The sequence below is a fragment of the Letharia columbiana genome (assembly GCF_014066305.1).
Source record: "Letharia columbiana isolate WasteWater2 chromosome Unknown Sc0000023_s0, whole genome shotgun sequence".
In the NCBI taxonomy this organism is placed as follows: Eukaryota; Fungi; Ascomycota; class Lecanoromycetes; order Lecanorales; family Parmeliaceae; genus Letharia; species Letharia columbiana.
The window spans coordinates 114664-137911 of record NW_023501064.1 but is presented as its reverse complement, the minus strand read 5'-3'; the positions used below and the strand labels follow the sequence as shown (position 1 = coordinate 137911).

Sequence of the window (23248 nt, the reverse complement as noted above, 5' to 3'; positions counted from 1 at the left end):
CCTCTTTGTAAGGATAGCTAGGTTTTAAGTACTTCATTTGACCATGTTTTCGTATTATGCGAAATAAAATACCGGTCATATGAAACGTAAGACTTTGGTCTAATACTTCTCCAACTGATTATTTTCTTTTCGTCTTCATGGCTATCCTATGCTATCCTATCTTCTAAGATACAAAGTCCCCTTTTCTCCTGCCCCCTCGATATTCTGGAGTCTGCAATGATGCTTTCTTTCTAATCCGCTCTTCTGCCATTTTGCGCTCAAATCAAAGTGCTACTCCTTGGCCGCGAGCCACGCGAACGGGGCATTAAAGATTAAGAATAAAACATTTGCACGAAGTGAACGTAAGCTTCGGCGAACTTGGGTACCTGAAGACAAGCTGAACGCCCCTTAGTATCCAAGCGCACACACCGGTATTGCGCGATAAAGGAAATTTGGAAACATTTTATTGTACAATGGACCGCGTCGATGATCTCTCTCGGTCACTGCGCGCCAGCGCTCTCCTCTGCCCATCCATTCAGACCCCAGCTGGCATTGCCAAAGCCCAAACCACTGACGCTGCTCAGCTGATGTCTGTGGCTGTAATGCTGCTGCGAGCTTTGCTGCAATCCCTGCTGCTGCTGCTGCTGCTGCTGCTGCTGCTGCTGCTGCTGCTGCTGAGACTGTTGGCCCTGGTTCCCGCTATTGGTGAAAGCTTCTTGTGAGAAAGCAGGTAAGCTGACAGCGCGAGCATGCTGCTGATTGCGCGAAGGTGCGAGCAAGCCACCAATAGTAGGCGCAGCGGTAGACAAACCAATCCCGTTAACGCCTTGACTATAACTACTGCTATGCCCCTGTTGTTGCGGTGTATCGAGCATGCCGCTGCTGAAAGCGTCATTGTTGGAGTTTCCGTAGATAGCGGCTTGCTGATTAGCAAGGACTTGTTGTTGCTGCTGTTGTAGAGTGGCAACAGAGTAAGGGTCCACCTGCTGCTGCTGTGACTCCTGCTCTTGCTGGGTCTGTTGGAGGGACATTTGGTTGAGGTACATTGTCAAGGGATTGTTACTGCCAGCGTTCAGGATCGCAGACGGAGTATGCGCATGGTTGGATTGCTGATGGAAATGGAAGCCATTTTGTGAGTTGGAGCCGGTGGAACCCGGTGCGGGTGAGAGTGTAGCTCTTGTGGGACTGACTGAGGATCCATTGTGGCTCATCGACGGATGTAGACTTCCATTCATTGGTGATGGCGACGCCATGCTATCGTGTCCATGCATGGAAGGATTTTGCTGTTGCGATGCGAGATGATTGTTCTGTCGAGGCGCATTTCCGCAGCGATCTTTGCCAAAGTTCACTTTGAATCGTTGGTAATCCTCTCTGCTTCGAATGGCCTCAATTGCCTTGATGGCGTTTGAGATATTGGTGAAGTTGACAAACGCACAGCTCTTCTCTCGGAGTGTATTGACAAGTTCAATCTCACCATATTCCGAGAAATCTTGACGCAGGCGCTCTTCGGTCCACGATTCGTCTAGATTTCCAATGTAGACGTTCCGAGAAGCACCCCCACTAACAGCTAGAGCTATCGCTGGGGGCAGAGCACCTGAATGCTTACCCCAGCCAATCTTGAGCCTCCTATTATGAATCATGAGCCCTTGGATGTTACTTAGCGCGTAGAAAGAAGCGGCTGATGTAGGATCGATGAATGTCACAAAGCAGATATGCTTGTCAGGAATGTACCTGATGTGGTGCAAAAGACCACCTCGAACGACATTGCAAATCTCTTCAACTGTGGTCTCTGGATGAATGTTTCCAAGATATACGGTACGATTTCCAAGATTGTTCACTCCTCCAGCTTGGGTTGCCACGGCCGCTGCTGCAACTGACTGTTGAGCTAGTGCATTGGAGATCAAGTCACGGTCCGCTCCATTTAGCATATGTGCATAGCCGGGAGCGATACCAAGGTACTGAGCTGCGTTCTGCTGTTGCGTCTTGGAGACATAAGCACATCTGTCCTTGCCGTAGTAGACACGGCGAGGGGCCTGCCATTTGGGTTCTTGAGGCAGCTGCGAGACAGCTTTGATAGCGTTGCTGATTGAAAGAAAATGAACAAATCCAATCGCCTTTTCACGCACAATCTTGACAGTGTCGATGGGCCCAAACTTGCCAAGATCGTCTCTTAATTCTGCTTCAGTCACTGTCTCCGGCAAGTTACCCAAATAAACATTCCTAGATGCACCCGATTGTTGCACTGCAACAGAGACGGATGTAGGAACTTGTGCTGGTTTTCCCCAGCCAACCTTAATATCCTGACCGCGTATAGCAAGCTTCTTCAAAATCGCGTCCGAATGAAAATGAGTGGCTGAGCTACCATCGAGGAATGAAATGAATGCACAATTCTTATCTGGAAGTAGCCGGACAGACTCGATCTGTCCACTCCGGACATGGCCAAGTATCTCTTCAGCCGAGGTCTCAGGAGGTATGTTACCAAGATACACGGTCCTGCTGCTGGCGTTACCCATAGTCGGCACCATCTGCATTGGTGCAGCTCCACCAAATCCCTGATTTCCGATGTTGCTGAATGTGCCAGTTGGTGACTGAGGTCCTCCCAAAAATTGCTGCACTCCATAGTTGGTCGGCGAAACCATATTCTGATATGGCTGAGGAGAGAATGCACCATGTTGGTGGTTTATGGGATTGTCAATCTGCGTTTGCTGGTTTTGTTGATGCGCAGCAGAGTTTTGCTGTTGAAAACCGCCAAATGTGTTGAATTGAGGCGTGGCTGGCTGGAAAGGACTGCCGATGAGTAGGTTAGTTGGCAGAAGAGGGGTGAAATTCATGTCCATGGCTGTTCCGGGAGTGGTCATGTCGTTTGCATTTTGATGGTTTGTTTGCCCATAGTTGCCAGTGTTGATAGACATATTCGCTCGATGTGGGTGCCTTCGAGCGTAACCTCCAACAGAATGCTGGTTCGAGCTGTATGCACCGTGAGAAAAGCCAGTCTCGTTGCTGTTGGCATTTGCGGATTTCGAAAAAGAGTTTGAGAAACGCCCTGCTGGCGCGTAGGGAGAAGTATCCATTGCGGACTCTTGGGGCTGCATTCCGAGCAGATGCGGTGGCAGGACGAAGCTGTCCTGCTGATGTGATGCTACGGCAGCCGTGTTGGATGGTGGGAGTGTTCGGATGATAAACTCCGAACACAGTAATTGGGTATAAGGGTGTTTCGTGGACGCGTCTGGTAGTTGAGAGTCGAAGAAAGGTGCTTATGGTACAGGTGGACAGCTATTCGAGAGGTAGTGTTAGGATCTGCACCCGTTAGAACCAAAGGAGAATAGAAGATGTGTTGCGAGAAGGACAGTTGGCACACCTTTCAAGAGATAGGATACGCGGGTGAAAAGGGAGCGCCGACGAGCTTTGTAGTTCAATCAAGGTTTAAAAGGAGGGTGTCCACGGTGATGGTACCAAAAGTACTGGTCTTAGCCAAGATGGTTGAGCAGTCTTATTGCGTGTTTTGGGAGGGTATCAGATCGGGGGACCTGTGCTTCTCTCGAGACACGGCCGCTTTCAGGACGTGTTGATGTTGGAATGCCGGATGGGCTTGTATGTTGAGCAAACAAAGAGAGGGTGATCGAATGTTTGAGACGATGTAAGAATTATATTAATAGAAGTTGCAAATGAGTGCTACCTGAATTAGAAGGGTGTTAAAGATTAGAAAAGAATGTAGTGGCAGGAGAGCTGCCGGAAAAGAGGATAGAAAAAAAGGTTGAGAGAGGAGAGAGAGAGGGAGAGAGAGGGGAGAGTTGAGAAATGTTCCTGGAGTACGGGTAGAAGTTACCTTAGGTAGCTACTTTAGCAGCCGGGCTAATAAATTGGGGCTCGGCAGGGGTCAGATAACCCCCTTTCTCTTTCCCTTTTCCCATTCCCTTTCCCATTCCCTTTCTCAGCCACATTATTTGGTTCATCAAGGTAGCTTCGTCTTGCTCTATCTATGCCGCGTTGGTTTGTGTCATATGAAGCCTTAGGAATTTTAGAAGTTGTTAGGGTAGGAGTCAATGAAGTAAGTGACGCTACAGCATCTCCATTCTTCAATGATGATGATGATGATGATGATGATATTCCAGGGGCAGAGCATTGGGCGCTCTAGGGATCGAACCCGAGGGATTTAAGTATGATATTTGGTACCTGTACCTGATCTGCAACGCACGCACGGTACCTACTTTATATTTGATGCTTAATTTCCCTCTCTAATTTCCCTCCCTCTTTTTATAGCAACGTCAAAGCCACACTTGACCTCGCCCAGCCGTTGCACCTCGCCTTGACTTGACTTTTCCCCAACGGTCACTTGTACCGAGTAAATTCTTGTTGGACATACCTATCTGTTGCCAATATCTTTGGGCCCATTCAGCTGTCTTATCACAATTCAAAAAAAAAGTAACCCTTGATTTCATTGGATGCCGGTCGGTCAATCTGACAAATCAGGCCTTCACTCCCTTTACCTGAACTGACCCTCACATTCACGAACAAATTGAATGCCAATATTTGCTCCCTTGTTTAATTGGACGAGAATCAGACCGGTATACTTCCTACTTCAAACATCATCACGCAGGCCCGAATGCCCGAGACTAAATGCCCGAGACTAAGAGGTAAGTGATCCGTAAGTATATGTCCGTTCCTACGCATCTCGACACCAAACACCAAACCGAAATGCAGATTGATCCCGGAAGGACCCCCCGGTCACTTGATGTCTTACAGGTGCCGGCATCGGGCTTTTCAATTGCTGCTTTAATGCGCCCATAAGATTCCCCAGAGACGTGCTACCCAAATCATGAAAAGCGTCATCCATACAACCCCAACCTTTGGAGGTTTCTTTGGCCGTATTGCCACAGCAATGATTACCTCACGCGGGCGGTATTGCCACAGCAATGATTACCTCACGCGGGCGGTATTGGTGCAACGGAACGACCTGTGAGAGGACCCATATCCTCAGCATTATACAGCCCCCTCTTCGGACGTCGTGTGAAGCCAAGCTCTGTAGACTGTATAACTTGTATCATGCCTGCGAATCTCGAATTTGGGTAATTCTCGATGACCCGTCCAACACGTTACCGACTTCAAATTTAATTGCTCAGGTGGGGGAGACTGGACTGAAAACTCATGGGTTGGTCATTTGGAAGAAAACTTCTGGCCCTGAACCACGGGTCCACCGCTAGACGCCATGCTCTTGTTCTGGGTCTTACCACAGATGGCGCAGGCTAAAATGTACAGTCAGCCCATTGCTCTTGGTGGGAACTGCCAAAATTAGCCAGAACAAAACGTACCGTTGCCAGTCTTGTAGGCACATCGATTGCAAAATTTGTGGCCTTGATCTACCTATGGCCCGTTTAGCTAGATACACTTTTCTTCCCTCACAGAGCTTTTGACTGTACCTTCGTCTTGCATGTTGCACATGTAGAGCTGTAAGCTGCGTATGGATTCAATGCACCTTTGCTGAGGAGTTTGCTCTGTGTCAAACATGTCAACTAGGCTGCACGACAGTATGAGAACATGCAGAGCAGCCTGGCCTACCTTCCCGACGCCGGAGGCGTTTGATGTAGCTGAGGATTTGCATTTGTCATTGGAGGCAGGCGAGCCTAAATACAAGTCATTTTTGCGCTTAACGCCTGGTGTGGCAAGCTCTGTTTTCTTTTGTGATTTCTGGCACTTGGCGCAGACCATCTTATATCTGGTATGATCCCAGTCGGAAGGTAACTGAATAAGAGTGGATTGTGTCTTGACGCCGCGCTTGACTCCGGGAAAGTCAGGAGTTATGACTGTGATTAGGGATAGAGTGCGGATGAACATCGGCCCGAGAAGCTCCGGGTTTCGCGGTTTGAGGCTGTGAGTAAGTACGAGTAAGCTGGCATTGAACAACCAGTTGTTGAACTTCCAAAGTCTCAGAGAAACATGCCACATTCCGTATATGTGTGAACAGCACACATGTATAGGGCTTCGGACCAATTGATGTTAAGCATTATCCTGCCCGCTTTGCTGAGACCATATCCCTCGGGTCGAAGGCAGGTTCGGGACACCTGCGTCTCATTGCGACATGGCTGCTAGGCTACCAGGAGTAGAGGGCCAGGCAGCTCCAAATCCTGGGGGTCCGCTTCTAGATCTCGACGACTCGAGTCCCACATACAACGATGGCAGGCCTCCTCTCGTCAACGATGAGGAGCTCCTCCATCAATACAATATCGATCACTCCGTCAGGCCGCAACCTCGCCCCTCTGTATCTTACGATGAGTTCGTGGGTGCACAGCAGTCATCCCATGGCTTGCCAGGTAGTCCGGGGGTATCGCGCGCTGGACAACCGTACCTGGGTACAGGGATTCGGACTTATTCACAAACTTCCGATTTGAACAACTATCAGCGGTACTCAGATATGGACGATCTTCCCGAAGACGATCCTTCCATGCAGGGAGGCTTCTATCACACCTCTGGTGCGGTGGATTCAGGGCCAACTCCGATGGTCAGTGGAGGACGGCATGCAAACCGGAACAGTATGGGAGGAGGCATCATGGGAAGGGCAAAGACGTTGTTTGGCAGGGGACCAGAATACTCGGAAATGGACATGCCGTTGCGCGAGACAACGCCCGGTCAGCCCAGAATGGACAGCGATATGACTGAAGACCAGGCTAAAAAGGCAGAGCACAAGAGATTCGATCCAGGGAATTTCAAATTTGGGCTCGGGAGAGGGAAGCCCGATCCATCCACTCTGGGCCCGAGATTGATACATCTCAATAATCCGCCAGCGAATGCACAGAATCGGTACCTCGATAATCATGTATCCACAGCAAAGTACAACATCGCGACTTTCCTACCCAAATTCCTGTTCGAGCAGTTCTCTAAATACGCCAATTTGTTCTTCTTATTTACAGCAGCTTTGCAGCAGATACCAGGCATCTCTCCAACTAATCGATATACCACCATTGGGCCCCTCATCATCGTACTGCTTGTTTCCGCCGGAAAGGAGTTGATCGAGGATTTCAAGCGCAAGAACTCGGATAAGTCACTCAATCACTCCAAAACTAAAGTATTGAGGGGATCAAATTTCGAAAATGTCAGATGGGTTAGTGTGAAGGTGGGAGACATTGTAAGAGTAGAATCAGAAGAACCGTTCCCAGCGGATCTGGTACTACTGGCTACCTCCGAGCCCGAAGGTTTGTGCTACATCGAGACAGCCAACCTTGATGGCGAAACGAATTTGAAGATCAAGCAAGCTATTCCGGAAACTGCGAGCCTTGTGAGCCCGAACGAGCTTAGTCGGTTGTCTGGCAGGGTCCGTTCAGAACAGCCAAATAGCAGTCTGTACACGTATGAAGCAACTCTGACGATGACAGCCGGTGGCGGCGAAAAGGAATTACCCCTGGCACCAGACCAATTGCTCCTCAGAGGGGCGACCCTCCGTAATACTCCTTGGATCCATGGTATTGTCGTCTTCACTGGCCATGAGACGAAGCTTATGCGTAACGCTACGGCGACTCCCATCAAAAGGACCCATGTGGAAAAATTGGTGAACCTGCAGATTATCATGCTAGTTGCAATTCTTGTGGCATTGAGCATTATAAGCTCTGTCGGCGATCTCATCATCCGAGCTACGGCAACCAGCAAGCTTGCATATCTATATATCGAAGACACCGGCCTTGCGAAGCAATTCTTCTCCGACATCTTTACCTACTGGGTTCTTTACTCCAACCTCGTGCCAATATCACTATTTGTAACGATCGAGGTCGTCAAGTATTGGCAAGCATTCCTAATCAATTCGGATCTTGATATCTACTACGACCGAACGGACACTCCCGCAATATGCCGGACGTCGTCCCTGGTGGAAGAACTAGGACAAATTGAGTATATTTTTTCGGACAAGACTGGCACCCTTACCTGCAACATGATGGAATTCAAGCAATGCTCGATAGCAGGTATACAGTATGCGGATGAGGTGCCTGAGGATCGACGAGCCACGGAACAGAACCCCGTGGGCATCTACGACTTTAAACAACTTGCCGAAAATCGGAGAAAACACCCAAGCCAGACCTCCATTCATCATTTCCTGGCGCTTTTATCAACATGTCACACGGTCATCCCAGAAAGAAGGGACGAAAAGCCTGGCGAGATCAAATATCAGGCGGCTTCACCAGATGAGGGTGCTCTGGTTGAAGGTGCGGTGATGCTGGGCTATCAATTTACGGCTCGAAGGCCCCGCTCTGTGACGATTTCAGTAGAAGGTGAGGAGTATGAGTATCAGCTGTTAGCTGTTTTAGAATTCAATTCAACACGAAAACGTATGTCGACAATATTCAGATGCCCCGATGGCAAAGTGCGCTGCTACTGCAAGGGAGCTGATACCGTCATTCTGGAGCGACTTGGTAAGGACAGTCCAACAGTTGAGGCAACCTTGCAGCATCTGGAAGAATACGCTACGGAGGGTTTGCGTACATTGTGCCTAGCAATGCGCGAGATACCAGAGGAAGAGCTCCAGCAATGGCTGCAGATCTTTGACAAGGCAAACACGACTGTCAGTGGGACCCGTGGTGAGGAGCTTGACAAAGCAGCAGAAATCATCGAGCATGACTTTTTTTTGCTTGGTGCCACAGCTATCGAAGACAAGCTTCAAGACGGCGTACCAGATACCATCCATACTCTTCAAGAGGCAGGCATCAAAATCTGGGTTCTAACGGGTGATCGACAAGAGACTGCCATTAACATTGGCATGAGCTGTAAGCTCATAAGCGAAGATATGACACTGTTGATCATCAATGAAGATAATTCGCCGGCTACGAGAACCAATATAGAGAACAAGCTCACTGCCATTCGAAATCAGTCAGCGGGAGGTGCTGAGCTAGAGACGCTAGCTCTAGTCATTGATGGCAAATCTCTGACTTTTGCTTTGGAAAAAGACATGGAGAAGATGTTTCTCGAGCTTGCGATCATGTGCAAAGCTGTGATATGCTGGTATGTGTCATTCGTTTCGGATGGTCTGATGAGTGCTAACCTGATTCCTAGTCGAGTTTCGCCTTTGCAGAAAGCACTGGTTGTGAAGCTTGTCAAAAGGAACCTCAAGGCAATTCTACTGGCGATTGGGGATGGCGCCAATGATGTCTCCATGATACAGGCAGCACATGTCGGAGTAGGCATAAGCGGCGTTGAAGGTCTTCAGGCAGCGCGAAGCGCCGATGTAGCTATCGGACAATTCCGATATCTTCGAAAGCTCTTGCTAGTACACGGCGCTTGGAGTTATCAGCGAATTTCGAAGCTGATTCTCTACTCCTTTTACAAGAACATTGCATTGTACATGACACAATTTTGGGTATTTATATCCGGTTTGGTTGACGCGACCTCCTGGCTAACCACTTGAATATAGTATTCGTTCCAGAACGCCTTTTCTGGTGAAGTCATCTTCGAATCTTGGACCTTGTCCTTCTACAATGTCTTCTTCACCGTCTTTCCACCAGTTGTAATAGGGATTTTTGACCAATTCATTTCGGCTCGTCTCCTCGATCGCTATCCACAACTATACCAGCTTGGACAGAAAGGTGTGTTTTTCAAGATGCATTCTTTCTGGTCCTGGATTCTCAATGGGTTTTACCATTCTCTTCTCGCGTACTTCATATCTGAGCTCATCTGGTTCTGGGATCTTCCCCAAAGCGACGGAAAGATAGCTGGCCATTGGGTTTGGGGGACCGCTCTATACACGGCAGTCCTCGCGACTGTCCTAGGGAAAGCGGCACTGATTACGAATATTTGGACGAAATGGACTTTCCTCGCCATCCCTGGGAGCATGGTCATCTGGTTGGCATTTATCGCTGTCTACGCAACGGTCGCCCCCAAACTCGGCCTTTCCACCGAATACGATGGTGTAATCCCACGACTCTTCACTTCTCCTGTCTTTTACCTGATGGCGGTAGTGTTACCCGTGATCTGCCTCCTCCGAGACTTTGCGTGGAAGTACGCTAAACGCATGTACCGGCCTCAAACGTACCATCACGTGCAAGAGATCCAGAAGTACAACATCCAGGACTACAGGCCCAGAATGGAGCAATTCCAGAAGGCGATCAGGAAAGTGCGACAAGTACAGCGGATGCGAAAGCAGAGGGGCTATGCTTTCAGTCAGGCGGACGAGAGTCAAAATAGGGTGCTGCAGGCCTATGACACGACTAGGGAGCGAGGAAGGTACGGTGAGATGGCGAGCTCAAGGCCAGGAATGGAGAGGGGCAAATCACGGAGGAAATGAATGTGGAATCAAAAAGGGAAACCATGGCGTCTGTCGGGTTCAAATGTCGGGCGGAAGCAGTATTTTTTGTATCATATCGGCGCTCGAAAAAGGCAGTTTTGCCATCTGCTCTATATCAGGCATGTTGGAGGAGGGATATCTAGCATGGTTCGAGTTCTCATCAAGTCTTTGATGTATTCACTTTGGCCTTCATTTGAATCCAGGCGTCTGTGGGATGCCGGCTTAGCACAAAGCAGATTGCCGGCATGATTTCTCTCCCTTCCTCCATGCCATGGCATCCTTGATGTGAACTCTCGTACTCCGTACAGTCCCAAGTCACCTTGTAATTAGCACTCTGAGTATCTGCATTCGAGGCCTATTCTCCACAACCCTCCTATCAAATGATCATAAAGGGCAGTCAGTTGAGGCTTTCCAAACCACGAAATCAGTCAGAATGGGATTCCCTGCGCTGAAGAACGGTATCAACAGACGGGCAATTGCCTGCCATGGACGTATTCCGGGATTACGGACGTTGCCATTTCCAGCTGTAGGCATAATCGTTGGATTGGTGTTTGCAAATGCCATTGTCTGGGTGGCAATCGGTATTCTTCTTGTCTGGCATCTCCAGCACTGTTCCTCTACGCCTCCTCACTGATGCAATCATAGCACTTTCATATGTACGGAATCCTAGAAGAATCCAGGAGCAAAAGGTACTGAGTCCAATCTGTACAGAGCTCTCGTCTCCACGGCCGTGCTGAGTTACACTCTCGGTCTCCGCCATGCTCTCGATGCGGACCACATTTCCGTATGTACGCTTTATTCTAGCTGACAAGCACACGGGTTTCTCACCGAGAAGACAGGCAATCGATCTGATGACTCGTCGGCTCATAGCATCAGGTCAACGTCCGGTTACTGTTGGAACTTTCTTCTCTCTTGGTCATTCAACGTTCGTCTCTTCCACTCGTCACATGTTGCAAGCTCCGTCTGTTTTACTGACACGGCTCTCTGACCTCGTCTTCTTGCATCAGAATCGTCATTGTCACTTCCGTGGTAGTCGCCGCCACGGCCTCTGCTATCAGCTCCAGGTTCGGGGCATTCAGTAAGATTGGGGGCATCATCGGTACATCTGTCTCTGCTGGCTTTCTCATTATACTTGGAATTATGAACATATATATTCTACACAAACTTGTACAATTGATGAGAAAGTTGATCGCTTCAGCCCCAGGGGATGAGCAAAGTTTTGAAATCAAAGGAGCTGGATGCTTATTTTATCTTTTCAAAAGAATATTCAAGCTTATTGACCGGTGGGAACGAATCTTGCAGGCACTTCCTGGTGAGATCTATGGCTGACTATAGGCCCCAGTCCATGGAAAATGTGCAGTCCACTCGAGACCCCTCTTTCAGCACACGGTGCAGGATCATGCAAAGCTAATCAGCAGGTGTCTGTTCTTAGGTACCCTTTGGGCCTGTTGTTCGGCCTTGGCTTCGACACTTCTTCAGAGGTCGCACTGCTGGGGATTGCATCTATTCAAGGGGCGAAAGGCACAAGCATATGGCTCATTCTGATATTTCCGGTGCTGTTCACCGGTATGAGTCCTTGCTGGAGCTGTTCATAGATGGTGATTAGCTTACCAGAACAGTTGGGATGTGCCTGCTCGATACCATTGATGGTGCCTTGATGATGGCTTTATATACCTCTACAGCACTTGCAAAGGATCAGATCGCTATACTGTATTATTCGATTGTGCTCACGGTCATCACGGTTATGGTAGCGATGATTATAGGATTTGTTCAACTGTTGACTCTCGTACGTATTTTTGGCGTCTGAAATCCCTCGTCCGACCTCAACCTTGAGCCTGAAGACATGTCTAAGGAGTATTTGCTCCTCAGGATTGTCCCGTGGCCCGGGAATCTTTCTTGGACAGGCAATGCTGACTCCGAAACCTCTATCCAGGTCCTTAACGTTGCTCAGCCCTCAGGTAAGTTCTGGGTGGGCACTTCAACCTATTCCGATTACCCAGCAGTAATACTGACGTCGACGCTCAGGGCGGAGTTGCAGCAGCCGGTGACCATTATGACGTTATTGGTAATGTTCCAGACCTCTCTTGCGTCGAACACGTTTGACATGAGGCCGCAGGTGGTGCTATTTGTGGCTCCTTTGTCGTTTTGGGTGGCTTGAGTGCACTGTTGTATAAACCCTGGCGGAGAAGAATCGACCGCAGAAGAGAGAGACATCCACAGCATCAGCAGTTGCAGAACGACAAAGAATTGGGTACTTTGCCTGAGCTTAATGGAGTGTTACTGGATTTTGACGTTTCCCAAAGAGACGGAGAGACTCCGACTAATGGCAACGACAATTCAGACAACCCGAATGTTTTCGAAGCTGAAATACTTCCGACCTTCACTAGCTGCCATGGTGCACCTTCTCGATCAGCAGTGGTGTAGTGAAAAAGGGAAGACATATTGCATGGGCAGACTGATAATGAGACCCCGCATGTGAGTTTTAGCTGCGTTATAGAGGAAGGGCAGAGTTCAAGACATTTTATTCGCGCCGTGCAATGCACGCTATGACATATATACAATACATGATTTCTCCTCCTTACCTTTCAGGTAGTATGTTTTTTACGGCGTTCCAATTTCGTGGATCGAATGCTTTCTGTATCTCCTCTTTCGTCAACCATTGAAAATCTTCAAGCCCAAATTGATTGTCCTTCAGGTTTGCTTGCCCGGCCAAGATCCTGGCTTTCATGAAGAATATTTTCTCTCCCCGCAGCACTGTCCCTTTCTCCTCGTTGACAATGCCTTGGCTGTAGTTGCAGACCTGGTGGCCAATTGGTATATTTCCCACGACCCAAGTATTCATGTTCACACCACCGGTCTGGACGATCGTCCTCTCCGCACTCTGCAAGAATTCGTTTCAGCATCGCGAGCCCGGCCTGCTGCAGAACGATATCGACTTACCGTATGCAAGCTCTCTTGTCTCGCCAACTCAGCAGAAGGAAACCCCCATCGTCCTTTCCCTCTGTTGACAATCAAATACAACGTCTTCTGCAAAGCCCTGTTCAGACTCTTCGTATCGCCGGCTTGATCCGCCTCTGTGACCCTCGGCAACGGCCTCTCTACTTCCTCTTTCTTTACTACCTTCCCTTCCCCTGGGACATCTCGTTCCTTGACCTCCACCTCGGCATCACTCAAAAGCCTCTCCACTTGCTCCTCGGGCTCGCTTACACTATCCCCTACCAGTAACTCATCATTCCATCCTTCCACCCCATAAGCATTGTATACGCCGATATCTCGGGCGGGTGTTTTCCGCTCTTTTATCTTGCGCTTCCAATCGATGTCTCCTGGCGTGCCGCGCTGATAGTAGAAGTAACGACTGAATGGCAGAGCAAGACGCTCATTTAGGCGACGTTGATAGAGGAAGTAAGATTTCTCGAAAGGGGTGAGATCGCGGGTCAAGAGGGGCGGGCGTGAGAGAAGGACAGCGGCTTTCAACTTGTAGGTGATGGAATGAGACTGAGAAGCTGTGAGAGGTGGTGGTGCACGATTGGTAGGGGAAGGTTCAATGGGAGCTGCCTCGACGGAGGCGGCGGCGCTGGAGGCAGCGCGGATTTGATGGAGACATGTACGGCAGATTGGTGTAGACGGTCCTTGGCACATTAGCCTGAGGTATAGACTTATGACTTACGGAGCATGTTGGCTACATACTTGACCGCAAAGCCAGTCGCTGAATTGTGGTATGGTCGCGAGTCATGACATTGATTGGTTTCAATTTCCAGCGCAAGTCATTGTTGAATGCTCATTTGCATGATCAGATTTATTTCCTAGAATTAGGCTAAACCCTCTTTGGCCGACGTATCAATCCTATTATCAAGCGCACCTCGGCATTGTCGATTCTAAAAATCCATCACATCCATCAAATCATACGAGTCGCGAAAAGATGAAATGCAAAGAGTCGTCGTCACAGGCCTGGGAGCAGTGACACCTTTAGGACTAGGTAAATGGACCGAGAATGCATCCATTCTACACATTCATGACTGAACGATTTAGGTGCTCCGCGTACCTGGAAAAGATTGCTGGATAGCAAATGTGGCATTGTCTCTCTTGCTGGCAGGAGTGAAGCCCATGCGCAACAGCAATGCCAAGTCGCAGGTCTCGTTCCACGGGGAAAGAAAGAGGATGGCGGCTGGACTGCAGGCGAATGGTTGAGTGGTGATGTGCGCCAGATATGATTACGTCTTGTTGACAAGAAGTACGGCGTTGACAATCTTTAGGAGCAGCGCAGAATGTCAACATTCATGCAGTACGCTATGCTGGCCTCGAGCGAGGCTCTCGAGGATGCGGTATGGCGGCCAAAAACTGATCATCAGCGTGAAATGACCGTAAAGCATGACTCTTCCAAATGTCCAATAGCACGATCCAGCTGAACTGGATATCAGGGCGTATGTCTAGGCTCTGGTATTGGAAGTCTAGAAGTGCAGTATCAGACCTCGATCCATCTCTACCAAGGTGTGAGTTCTATCCACCCATCGTCCTACAGTAAAAGACCTGACAGCACCCAGGGTCCAAAAAAGGTCTCTCCCTTGTTCGTACCTAAGCTCCTCATAAATTTAGCTGCTGGTCACATAGCCATGAAATATGGCTTCAAGGTTGGCATTTTCTCATTACTACCCGTGCTACTTCATCTGATCACAGATCAGGGCCCTTCCCACGCCACAACAACCGCCTGCACCACCGGGGCTCACTCTATAGGTGACGCCTCACGCTTCATTGCCTTTGGCGACGCAGACGTAATGATAGCTGGTGGCTCAGAGTCCTGCATCCACCCTCTTGCCTTCGTCGGGTTCGAACGCTCCCGCTCTCTAACCACTTCCTTCAATCATGCCCCTGAGCAGGCCTCTCGCCCATTCGATGCGGCTCGGGATGGTTTCGTGATTGGAGAAGGAGCTGCTGTACTCGTCCTTGAGTCTCTCCCCCACGCACTTGCTCGTGGTGCCCACATCTATGCCGAGGTTGCCGGCTATGGCACCTCCTCTGACGCGCACCACATGACCGCCCCTCCCTCGGACGGTAATGGTGCCTTTCGTGCTATGCGTTTGGCGCTCAAGAATGCTTCTCTGCCACCTGGCAGTGTCGATTATATAAATGCACATGCTACTTCCACTTCCTTGGGTGACCTCGCCGAAAACCGCGCAATCAAGGCATTGATGTTGGGAGAGAACGGTAAAAAGCATGCAAAGGAGATTAATGTTAGCAGTACGAAAGGTGCTGTGGGACATCTCCTGGGTGCGGCAGGAGCAGTGGAAGCATTGTTCTCTGTTTTGGCAATCAGAGACGGGATCTTACCGCCGACATTGAACTTGACAGATTTGGAAGGATCGGAGTTCAGTTGCAATTACGTTGCTCTGGAGGCGCAAAAGAGTAAAGTAAATGTGGTGCTCTCGAACAGTTTCGGGTTTGGTGGAACCAATGCAAGCTTGTGCTTTAGACTGTATGAAGGAAAGTAGTCAACAGATGGCATGTGTCACGAGCAATTGTAGTGTGAGGTGTGGGGTAATATGAGTATGCTATTTGTCTCATCATGTCCATAGTCGCTCTCTATGGGGGACCTATCCTCTGCCGGCGGTCGTACGCCATCCAGCTCAAAACACCGCCCAAGCCGTCACTATATTTTCTGCAACGTTCGCCCAGCGAACAGTGCAACCGTTGAAAACAACGGTAGGAGAATCCCAAACAAGAGACGCCTGCCAGTGAGGCCAAACCCCTGTCTATATCTTGGAGAATAGGAGAAGACTTTTAATAGTGCTAGAAGGCATGAAAGCGAGAAATGAAAGAATGCCTGGGTTTGAGGAGTTTGATCATGTGTCCTTTATATCTTCGGATGTCTCGTCAGGGGGCTCTGCAGTTTGCACTTGCTCTTGTACGCTCTCTTCAAAGGGGGCACTTCTTGTAGTGGTGGTGCTGCCACTGACAGCAGAAGCACGCCTCGCAGTAGGGTCGAAAGTAGATTTAGCAGCATCATCCTCGTCCTCGATGGCCAATGGGACAGAAAGCTTCGACTCGTCGTTTTGCATCTGCTTCCGCAGCCTCAGGCGCTCTTCTGGGGACATGTTCTGCAACTCCGAACCAAAGGTGATCACCGAAGCCTTCTTTCCATGCACAGTAAAGCTCCCCGTACCGCGGGCTAAGCCTTCGCTTTCGGTCAGAGAGGAATTGTCTTCGGTGGGAACGGCACTTCCGGCGGAATCTTTGCCTTTCCTGCTTCGATGATGTGTGGGAGGGTGAGAATCGCGTAAGGTACGATGTAGACTTCGTCGAACTCTAGACCTTCCGTCATAGTCAGTTTCCGAGGGTTTGGATTTTTCCCGAGTTGTGTCTCCGTCGGATGTATCTGGGCGCTTTGCCTTAGCAGTGGAGGGACTTTCTGGTTCAACAAGGCCGGCCTCTTGCAACACTTCTTGTTCGTTCTCATCCATACTTTGAGTGGGCGTGACCAGCTTTGTAGCTAGATCGCTGGAGTCCAATACTTTAGGCGTGTCCCTTACGCTGCGCGAAGATGGCCGAGGTACCAGGGAATGCCGAGTCGGCTGGGCCATTGCAATGCTAGATTCAGACTTGACGGAAGACTTCGCTGGCTGGAAAGACAAAGGCGGCAATTCCCACGAGCCTTTTGATCTGTGATTAATACCTGACAGTGAAGGCCGGATTGACTCAAAGACATCATCCATACTGAAAGGTTTTGTTGGTAACGGCTGAGTGGCAGGCCGCACTGCAGAATCCGCTTGTTGAGTAGCTCGAGGAGTTGTCTGGTAGCTTTCGGGGAGTTCAAACTTTTTGGAATCAGGTCCTACCGGCGAGGGTGCTGGCAGAATCGAGCCTGTTACGCTGTCATGCCCCGAACGGCGGTCATTACTCGACTTGAAGTCTTCTTCGAGATCCATGGCAAGAATATCTCGGTGACATCGTGTGCGCCAATACTCCATTCGCATCCACTTAATCTTCGCAGCCATTCCACCAGCAGCGAGCACGATTTGTTCCCTCGTCTTGTTCTGTATGGGAGCTAAGATCTGTAGATGCCTAGCATTCCGTAGCTGTATGTCCAGCTGCTTACCGGCCTCGTTCAGCTTGGCGTCTGCTTCCGCTATCTTTTGGGCCATAATCTGTCGTCTCGCTGCTTGGATTTGATGAGCAAGTTCAGCATCGGCTTTGTTATCTTGCAGCGATGCTTCACTATGCGTAGTATGCACCGATCGTGCGGAGTTGCCGGAATTCAAACGACGCATGGCGCGAGTCTTTTGACCATCAGTACTTCCTCCGATGAGACCTCTCATGCGTACACCAGCTGTCCGAAATGCCGAAGCGTAATTCAACTTTGCAAGCCAGTCATTCATTTCAGCTTCATTATCCGCCAAGAAAGTCTCCTCGAACCCTCCATGACGCACAAATACCAGGGCATGCTTATGCTTCTTGTAGGTAGTATCCAACAACGCCACAGCATCCTCAGTGGACATTAAAACGTCAGGCTTGAATTGCTCGAGCGGAGGTTTGAAAACCACAGGCGACCCTGGAAGCCCGTGTTTGTGGTGAGAGTCGTGCTGATGCATCAAACTTTTGATCCATGTGGTGTTGCGAAAGAAGTACAACTGAGCTCCTGTCAATATCGCACCCCACTCTTGCCATGGCGAACGAGCTTTCTTTTTCTTCATGTCCTTGCGCCAAAGTATACCCACTTTAGTGATTTTGATGTCAACCACTCCAGGATGGGCTTCTGCTGGGTTCGCCATGGTTTCTGGTGACATGAAAGCTTCTGGTCGGGACCTCGAGGACACTATTTGCAAGATACCAGATTTGAAGAAGGTCTTGTTCAGATTGGCGAGATTTAGAGACGGCGCTGTTCCAAGATATGTATAATGGTCGTCTAAAATCATGACATCTTTGAGCGACGGACGAAGGGAGTCTAGTCTGTTATCCAAGATGAGCGTGTAAGGATCAACGGGTTCTCGAGAGGGTTTGCCTAGAGAGTCTGTACTAGGCCTTGCGAAAATGTTTTTGCGTGCCTTGCGGGCAACGATTCGCTCTCCATTGATGTCGACATCGTCCTCTACATGGATGAAGGGGGTATAGGAAATGTTATCATAGAAGCATTCCAAAATCTCGTCAGCTACACCTTGGCCCCTCGCATTCTTGGTGTAATCGTTTTTCTGCATCTTGTGCTTGTTGTTCTTATTGAAAACGTCGGTATGAAGGATCAATATTGAAAAGGCTATGAAGTATGCTTCATCTAGGAGATGATATATGTCAATTTTTGAACCATTGGAGAGAGCTATAGAACTTACCCGGTGACGCGTAGACTCCGGGGTTGCATTCATGGTACCTGTTTGCAAAAGCTTGAAGGACTCGATCGATCTGCTGGGTCTCTTTTGGAAGTTCCACTTCCATCAACAACTTTCTGGTGGACATGTCAAGAGGATCGCCAAAGAACTTGAAGCCTCGCATGTAGCTGCGTAGTACATTCTTGAAAAAGTCGTCGTTGGACTGGGACAGAATCGTAGCAACGACGCCTCGGCTTACAGCTTCCTCGAGCCGGATCAAATACTTTGCCGGTGTGTCTCCCTCTTGGCGCTGAGGAACTATGACAGGTTCTCTACTCAGGCTGAATGATTGAGACTTTGATCCAGCCGAGATAGGCGTGCCTGGGATAGCGGGATGACTAGAGCCCTGCCGCAGCTGTAAAGGCTCGGAATTCTGTCTGAGTCGAGATAAATTGAATAGCCCTCCGAGACTTGCTCTTCCAGTGGTTGAGGAGGACGTCCTACCCGATATAGGCAAAGGAGGCGTTGGCAGGGATTCATCCTCCCCACTCTGCCTGACAGAACCCTTGGTCGAGGACCGGCCTCGGCGGCCAAAGGGCGCTGAGTCAGTCCGGACAGGAGAAGAACTCCTAGATTGCCGAGAGTTGTTGGAGTCCATGCGAGAGATATCGCCCCGGACATGACTTGGAGACGGTAGTGGAGAAGTGAACCCATTGCTGTCATGACCTGGATAAGAGGAACGATGTACAGCAGTTAGAGGTGGAGTGCGGGCAGGAGATAGACGGCGTGGAGTTTCTGATGTACAGGCCCCAATCGATGCTCGCGGGGTGAAGCCAGTATTTTGAGGTGGCTCTGGAGTTGATACTTTGACTGGCAGGGGGAAAAGAGGGCCTTTGTTCTTCTTACGTCTTGGAAGACGAAAGAATGTCGTCGTGGTTGATACTGTGTGGGTTGTCGTTGTCGTTGCATAGACCCCGTGGTCTCCAAGACTCCCTTCTGACCTGGAAGATTCTGACAACCTTGAGACTGGCAAGGCCAACGAGGAATTGGAGTCATCGCCGTATGCGGGGGGAGCAGTCAGCCCCTTGAATCTATCTGGTTCTTCGAAGGTGATGCGGGACTCTCTTGCGCTTGGGTTGGCGAATGTAGGGTCTACAGTATTCTGACGAGAAGTCGACGCCATCTCGGATAGAGAGGTCATTGATGGCTTGGAAGAAATCGTCTTGGTGAGTTCTGATGGTTTGTGACGGCGAGGCAATGTAAATGTTGACATCTTCTTCCGACTCGGATCCAGACTGTCTTGAGGTGCTGTGGTAACAATGGAGGGAGCTGTAGAAGCCCGCTGATTAGCACCCTCTTTTTTCTTCTCCGAAGGCCATCCTCGTATTCATGACCTTACCTGTTGGCATAGGGGGCACCGGTGTGAGTCCATGATCTCTGGCTGTCTTCGATATCTAATATACAGCAATCCAATTAGCCCATTCCAGACGTCTAGTTATGAGAGAGAGAGAGAGAGAGAGAGAGAGAGATCAACCTGAGGATCACTAGCATGACGATATTTCAGCATGCTGAATCGCTGACGCTTCTGTGGCTGTTCGGGCAGCATTGGACTCTCCGCTCTTTCGGTAGAAGGTGTAGCCTGATCGACCGCTGAAGGTTCGAACGAGTTTCTGAGTGGAGACGGTGTTTTGACAGACTCGAGGGCATCGTGGCCGAGACGCAAGGTACTGTTGTTGGAGTTCTGCTCATGGTGTTTCGGAAATAGAAGAGGATCAATGGTGCTGTGACGACGGAGGCCTCCCGTGGTATCACCTGATCTGGTAGTCCGGAGGCGACTCCAAGGCATGCTGCATGAATTGTAGAAGGAGCATTGAGTCTGTGCTCTCAGGAGTTTGATAGCGATGTGGTCTCGTATTCGGGGTCACTAGGAGGATAGGATGCGGTCGCGGCAACAAGGCCGAAGGATGTGGAAGGATGTTGGAGGATGAGGTCAGAAAGAGGGCAGCGATTGGACTAAACGAGTGACGAGCTGTGAGAGGGCGATGAGAGCAGAAGAGGTGCAGAGGGGTTCGAGGGATCAGAGGAATCACTGTTATTCAAAAGGAATAAGAAGAATACAACTTCCAGAAGTTGATCTTTCTGATGGGTCTTAATTCTCCCTTGAATAAGGTAAGGTATTTTAATATATAATGCCTATACGTATTCACGCTACTTGATTTTAATGACAGGTACGGTAAAGTACAGACTTGCCGTCCTGCCGCTGGTGGCCCCTGGTGGCCCTCATAAAATGAAGTGGCTCGCTGGCCTTTAAATCCTTGAATTGAATGATGATGATTTCCTTACCTTATCGTCCCTTCACTGACATAAAGTACATGTACTAGTACGTAATTATGCCTCCATGCCAAGACCTTATGCATCAAGGCCCAGGAGCACCGAGTACGAGTACTGTACCAAACCCGAGGGTCTCCGCAATCAGGCAGAAATAGTTTCAACTTACCTACAAGTAGGTACTCGATGTACTACTCACTATCACTATCCTCCCTCTTGGATTGTGACACGCCCATAAGATTGAAAATGACAAGGGAAATTGACAAGGAAATCATTGCTAAAGCAGTAGCTTGACAAAAAGACGACATAAAATGTATTCTTCTTCCATCAATCTCTTCGCACTGAGCCCCGCCCTGCTCCTATGGAGTCTGATAATCCTCTCACCTCATCCCAGCACTTCCTTCCTGAAGCATCCTCATCCCACCCCGCAACTGCCTCTTCGCATACCCCAACAAGCCTCTTCCAATTCCAATCCTCAGTCATGGCTATCTCGCGCCCGAGACGGCCTCATTCAAACTATCTGGCGCATTCCCACCGAGACCGGCTTGACCAAGGCCAATAGCAAAGCGTCCACCCTAGCCGGCCCTCCGCCAACACTCCTGGCAAGATATGGAGGGGACTTGGTCCTGCGCTTCGATATCAACTCAATCGACGAGGCAGAGGCACTTGCGCAAGCCATCAACGTCCTCTTTCTTGATGTTTGGGAGTTTACCACCGATTGGGTAGATATACGCTTGTCCAAGGATGTGGTAAGTAGCAAGCCCAACGCTGGGATAACAAAGATTCTGACGACTCTATTTATCCAACAGGTGCCGTCACTCTTGGGACTTCTACCGCCATCTCTGCAGCATGCTCATACTCCCCTAATGCATGACCTCGCCCAAGCAATCTTCGAATCATACCCTTCTCTCACCTTCCTGGATCCCTCGACTTCTCCGCAGGAAGCCTCTCGCTCATTCAGCCCTGACCTCCGCCCTTCTACCGATGAGACTAACATCTTCTTCCGCGACTACCAGCCTCTCTCTGTCATTGTCCCTTGGATGCGCCTCCTGTGCTCTCTCTTCCCAACTCACGTCCGCATGACCAATATCGGCGTATCTTACGAAGGCCGGGACATACCTGCGCTTCGCGTTGGTGTGCACCCAACCAACTCTCAACAGCAGACCTCTCCCCGCAAGACTATCATCATTGCTGGGGGCTCCCATGCCCGCGAATGGATTAGCACATCTTCTGTTAATTATGTTGCCTATTCCTTCATCACCGCCTACGGTAAATCAAAACCCATGACGAAGCTCCTTGAGAATTATGATTGGGTCTTCATTCCAACCCTCAACCCGGACGGCTACGTCTACACATGGGAAAATGACCGTCTTTGGCGTAAGAACCGCCAGCAAACCGCCCTCCGATTCTGCAAAGGCCTTGACCTCGACCGCGCATATGGTTTCGAATGGGACAGCGAATCCTCAAGGAATAGTCCCTGTTCCGAGAGTTTTTCCGGAGAGAGCCCATTCGAAGCTGTGGAATCTCGCCGCTTTGCCAATTGGGTCCGCAATGAGACCGAAAACAACAATGTAGAAATTGCAGGGTTCCTAGACTTTCACAGCTATTCGCAGCAAGTGCTATATCCTTACTCCTATTCTTGTACCTCCTCTCCTCCATCACTTGAGAACCTAGAGGAGCTCGCCATTGGTCTTGCAAAAGCCATCCGTGTCACTAACGGTGAGAAATACGGCGTCACTTCCGCCTGCGAGGGAAGCGTGATGACCACACCGACCAAGAAGCGTCCGCAAAGCAACATCGAGAAGTCCAAGAGCGAAAAGAGACTGTGGCCTCGAATGGAAACAGGAGGCGGCAGTGCTCTTGACTGGTTCTATCACGAACTGAAAGTTTCTTACGCTTACCAAATCAAATTGCGAGACACTGGCAGCTATGGGTTCCTTCTGCCGAGTAAGAATATTTTGCCAACTGGCAAGGAGGCATTCAAAGCTGTGGAATATTTCGGTGAGTATCTAATGGGAAACAAAGGGATTGAGATGTCCGAGACTGAGACAAGCTTCAATGACGGGGCCGAAGTACCAAAAGCTAAAGGAGTGATAGTAGACGAGGAGGACTGGGTGATGGTGGAGCAGGAATTAGAGGATGACCTCGAAAAGGAGGTAGTCGCCAATTGGGAACTGCACCGACGACGAAGAAAGTAGGTCACGTAACATGTAATAGCCTGTCGCACTTTTTGGGTATGATATCTATTGGGGAAGGAGCGGAAGCGGGGGGTTTTCAAAGGGTCTATATTCTTTTGAGGAATTGCCTCAACATATCACGAAGTAGTTAAAATCCAAGACCATCACGTCCGTTACTTTGGTATTGACGAGGTAAAAAGCCTCAGTACAAGAGC

At 49.6% G+C, this 23248-nt stretch overlaps 8 protein-coding genes across 8 annotated transcripts; 4 read left to right on the top strand and 4 right to left on the bottom strand.

The window, feature by feature from the left end:
* Positions 1-479: 479 nt before the first annotated feature.
* On the bottom strand, positions 480-3050 carry HO173_007126 (uncharacterized protein; the record flags this gene model as incomplete). The annotated part of the gene is made up of 1 exon (XM_037309031.1): positions 480-3050. One exon carries the CDS (start codon positions 3048-3050, stop codon positions 480-482), a length of 2571 nt encoding a protein of 856 aa, XP_037163892.1.
* A 2083-nt stretch (positions 3051-5133) lies between these two features.
* On the bottom strand, positions 5134-5981 carry HO173_007125 (uncharacterized protein; the record flags this gene model as incomplete). Its single annotated transcript, XM_037309030.1, has 5 exons — positions 5134-5222; positions 5289-5340; positions 5397-5471; positions 5536-5845; positions 5947-5981. The coding sequence occupies 5 exons, from the start codon at positions 5979-5981 to the stop codon at positions 5134-5136; spliced, it is 561 nt and encodes a 186-aa protein (XP_037163891.1).
* A 74-nt stretch (positions 5982-6055) lies between these two features.
* On the top strand, positions 6056-10237 carry HO173_007124 (uncharacterized protein; the record flags this gene model as incomplete). Its single annotated transcript, XM_037309029.1, has 3 exons — positions 6056-8958; positions 9010-9313; positions 9368-10237. 3 exons carry the CDS (start codon positions 6056-6058, stop codon positions 10235-10237), a joined length of 4077 nt encoding a protein of 1358 aa, XP_037163890.1.
* A 433-nt stretch (positions 10238-10670) lies between these two features.
* Positions 10671-12661, top strand: HO173_007123 (uncharacterized protein; the record flags this gene model as incomplete). The annotated part of the gene is made up of 9 exons (XM_037309028.1): positions 10671-10829; positions 10883-10893; positions 10949-11021; positions 11077-11162; positions 11245-11520; positions 11580-11803; positions 11857-12023; positions 12171-12195; positions 12354-12661. 9 exons carry the CDS (start codon positions 10671-10673, stop codon positions 12659-12661), a joined length of 1329 nt encoding a protein of 442 aa, XP_037163889.1.
* A 154-nt stretch (positions 12662-12815) lies between these two features.
* On the bottom strand, positions 12816-13911 carry HO173_007122 (uncharacterized protein; the record flags this gene model as incomplete). Its single annotated transcript, XM_037309027.1, has 3 exons — positions 12816-13118; positions 13178-13866; positions 13905-13911. 3 exons carry the CDS (start codon positions 13909-13911, stop codon positions 12816-12818), a joined length of 999 nt encoding a protein of 332 aa, XP_037163888.1.
* Positions 13912-14161: 250 nt separating this feature from the next.
* HO173_007121 (uncharacterized protein) lies at positions 14162-15723 on the top strand (the record flags this gene model as incomplete). The annotated part of the gene is made up of 6 exons (XM_037309026.1): positions 14162-14213; positions 14267-14433; positions 14491-14598; positions 14656-14727; positions 14779-14865; positions 14917-15723. 6 exons carry the CDS (start codon positions 14162-14164, stop codon positions 15721-15723), a joined length of 1293 nt encoding a protein of 430 aa, XP_037163887.1.
* Positions 15724-16074: 351 nt separating this feature from the next.
* HO173_007120 (uncharacterized protein) lies at positions 16075-20374 on the bottom strand (the record flags this gene model as incomplete). The annotated part of the gene is made up of 4 exons (XM_037309025.1): positions 16075-18497; positions 18553-19857; positions 19928-19982; positions 20063-20374. The coding sequence occupies 4 exons, from the start codon at positions 20372-20374 to the stop codon at positions 16075-16077; spliced, it is 4095 nt and encodes a 1364-aa protein (XP_037163886.1).
* A 793-nt stretch (positions 20375-21167) lies between these two features.
* On the top strand, positions 21168-23054 carry HO173_007119 (uncharacterized protein; the record flags this gene model as incomplete). The annotated part of the gene is made up of 2 exons (XM_037309024.1): positions 21168-21605; positions 21666-23054. The coding sequence occupies 2 exons, from the start codon at positions 21168-21170 to the stop codon at positions 23052-23054; spliced, it is 1827 nt and encodes a 608-aa protein (XP_037163885.1).
* Positions 23055-23248: the final 194 nt, after the last annotated feature.